The sequence below is a fragment of the Octopus bimaculoides genome, chromosome 5, assembly GCF_001194135.2.
Source record: "Octopus bimaculoides isolate UCB-OBI-ISO-001 chromosome 5, ASM119413v2, whole genome shotgun sequence".
NCBI classification, from domain to species: Eukaryota; Metazoa; Mollusca; class Cephalopoda; order Octopoda; family Octopodidae; genus Octopus; species Octopus bimaculoides.
In genome coordinates, this window is record NC_068985.1 from 23,706,662 (window position 1) to 23,709,457 (window position 2,796).

At 33.2% G+C, this 2,796-nt stretch overlaps 1 protein-coding gene across 1 annotated transcript in view; it reads right to left on the minus strand.

Moving 5' to 3' along the window:
* LOC106867711 (choline O-acetyltransferase) overlaps positions 1–470 on the minus strand; it is a gene marked incomplete at its 5' end in the record, with an annotated part of 213,268 nt that extends 212,798 nt beyond the window's left edge. The window contains one exon of the mRNA XM_014912671.2: positions 331–470. Within this exon, the coding sequence (XP_014768157.2) occupies positions 331–470 (140 nt within the window). The remainder of the gene's footprint in view (positions 1–330) is intronic.
* Between the last annotated feature and the right edge of the window lie 2,326 nt (positions 471–2,796).

The following is a 2,796-nucleotide window of genomic DNA, read 5'->3' on the forward strand; positions in this document are numbered from 1 at the left end:
TATATATGGGAGAATATACAAAAAATAACAACAGACGAGGACAGGTGGTGTAAATAACAAAAGTATATATTAGTATGACGCTCGGGAATACGGAAAGAAATAATTTGCAGAAACGGTAGCGCGCTGAGCAAATTACTTAGTGGCATTTAATTACAGCTCTTTACATTTCGTGCTCGTGTTTCCGGAGTCGACTTCACTTTCAGTTCTTCTGGAACTCAATAAGTAAGTATCAGTCATGTACTGCGGTTGATATGATGAACTACGTTTACTCACCCACTTGTGTTAGAGATCAATGTGATAACAAGAAAAGAAAGGTTGAAGGTGACTTACTTTAATTGAGCATTCTGGTCGGCGAAGTGTCTTTTAGGAAACACCATTCCTGGATTGGAATTGACTGGAAGCGGAAGTTGTACTTTCATGTACATTTCATCGAGCCACCAATCATAACACTGAAGGAAGAAAGAAATTAGAAATCATTATTGTTAAAATTAATTCAACAGAATATTGATTATCACTTGATAAACACATATAAAAACAAACAAAAACACAAAAAAAAAAATTCGTAGAGAATCAGACAGTGGTTTTCAGTACTTAAATTTGTATCTAGAGGATCTGATTTCAACTCCCATAACTCCCTAGTTTAACATTCAGTGGATCAACAAAATAAATACATTTTATTATTGTTATTGTTGTTTAGTCTACACCAGTCCTGATTGAGAAGATCAAAGATATTGCTGTGATGACCATTATCCATCTTTTATCTAACAAAATGTGACTACAAATATACTACACAACGTATTCGCCTGTCTTCAAGATAGTATAAGAATGATTTCGAGTAAATTTGGCTACTACTTCCAGAAAATCAAGTGAGTTTTCCTCGAGTTATATAGTGGGGTTAGCTAGGTCAAATTACCTGTCCAAGGGTGCATATTTCGAGAGTGTATATACTAGTTGAGTGTTGTACACCTCCCAGAGGTGTAAATCCTCTTTATAAATGTATTCTTTCTGTAGTTTCATGGTGTATTTTGTTCGTCAATGATTTCTGAATACGATAACACACAATAAGCAAATACAAACAGCGCTTGTAGAAGAAATTCAATGGTTGTTCTATATTTAAGAGATGAGGAATAATGTACATTATTTACATAATTAGCATTTGACGGATATTTGCCCTCATCTTGTTTGTTGTTAACACAACGTTTCGGCTGATATACCCTCCAGCCTTCATCAGGTATCTTCAGTGACCTGAGTAATAATAATAATAATAATAATAATAATAGTAATAATAATAATAATAATAATAATAATAATAATAATAACAATAATAATAATAATAATAATAATAATAATAATAATAATAATAATAATAATATAACATACAGAAAATTGCACGACTGGGCACTGCACACATCCTACGCAAAATACATTCAATACAGTAACCATAAGAGCATCACAGCAAACCACAGCACATACACAAGGCACACAGAGCTGCGCTCGGTAGTGAAGTGAAAGCACGTTATAAAAATAAAACTACTGAACAATAATAATAATAATAATAATAACATCGAAAAATACCTTAGGAATGAGAACCCAGGTTCGAAATTTCCCCAAGACACCTGATGAAGGCTGGAGGGTATATCAGCCGAAACTTTGTGCTAACAACAAACATGATGAGGACAAATATCCGTCAAATGTAAATAACGTAAATAATGTAAATTCAATGGTTGTTTTGCAAACTACAAGATTGTTGGAAATTTAGAGGAAAAACATGAAATAATGTTTCTGAAGCATTTGTTTCAAGACCACTTAGGAAGAACTGAGACAGGACTCTTTAAGAGTGGTTTTAGGAGAGAAGTTTTGAAAACTATATTTTTTGTTATACGCTTATCACGTCTAACTTGAGAATTGCTGCTTATTATTTTTATCTTTACAATAGATCGGAGGCTCCTAAAGTGGAAAGCATTGCACTCCTAGGGAGCGATAGAAAGATCCAGAGGCGTTGAAGAAAAGCGAGAGTGATAATGATATCTGTGTGTGTGTTTGTGCATGTGTGTATGTATGTATATATGTGTGTGCATATAAGCCATATACGCAACATACTGTGACTCGTATACAAGCAAGTAAGCTACTTCACCATTTTCAGCTATTCTGACAATTTGTTGTTTATTTTACTGCCACAGGACCGAATACGCAGATATAACATGCCATTCTTACTCACTCTTTCTCATGATACACTCACTAGTCCAATGCAGCCTTAACTTTTGGCGCAAGTTTCATTCCTACAGGCCCTCTGATCTCGCGGCTAGATTCATTCAAAAAAATCAGTACATCAACTGATAGAAATTTAAGCCATCATATATTCATTAAAACAACAAAAAAATTAGGACATTAGGCAGAGTTAAGACAAATATGACACAGCTCCACGTCTCGCAATCTCAAACTACTTTTGAAAATCATGAAATCATGAAACCGGTTAAGTAAAAACAAAAAATATCTTTGCCCCCGCACTACATTTTCAACCTTTTCTTTTTATACAAACATACATACATGCAAACATATATATTATACACATATCATACACACTTATACACGTGCATATATGCATATACACATATATACGTATATAACCACTGTTATTTATGTGTGAATACAAGTACATAGCCAACTGTATACATATGCGGATATACACAGATATACAGGAAAATGTATGCTTAAATGTATATATATATAGGTATATACATATATATATATATATATATATGTATATATATACATACACACACACACACACACACA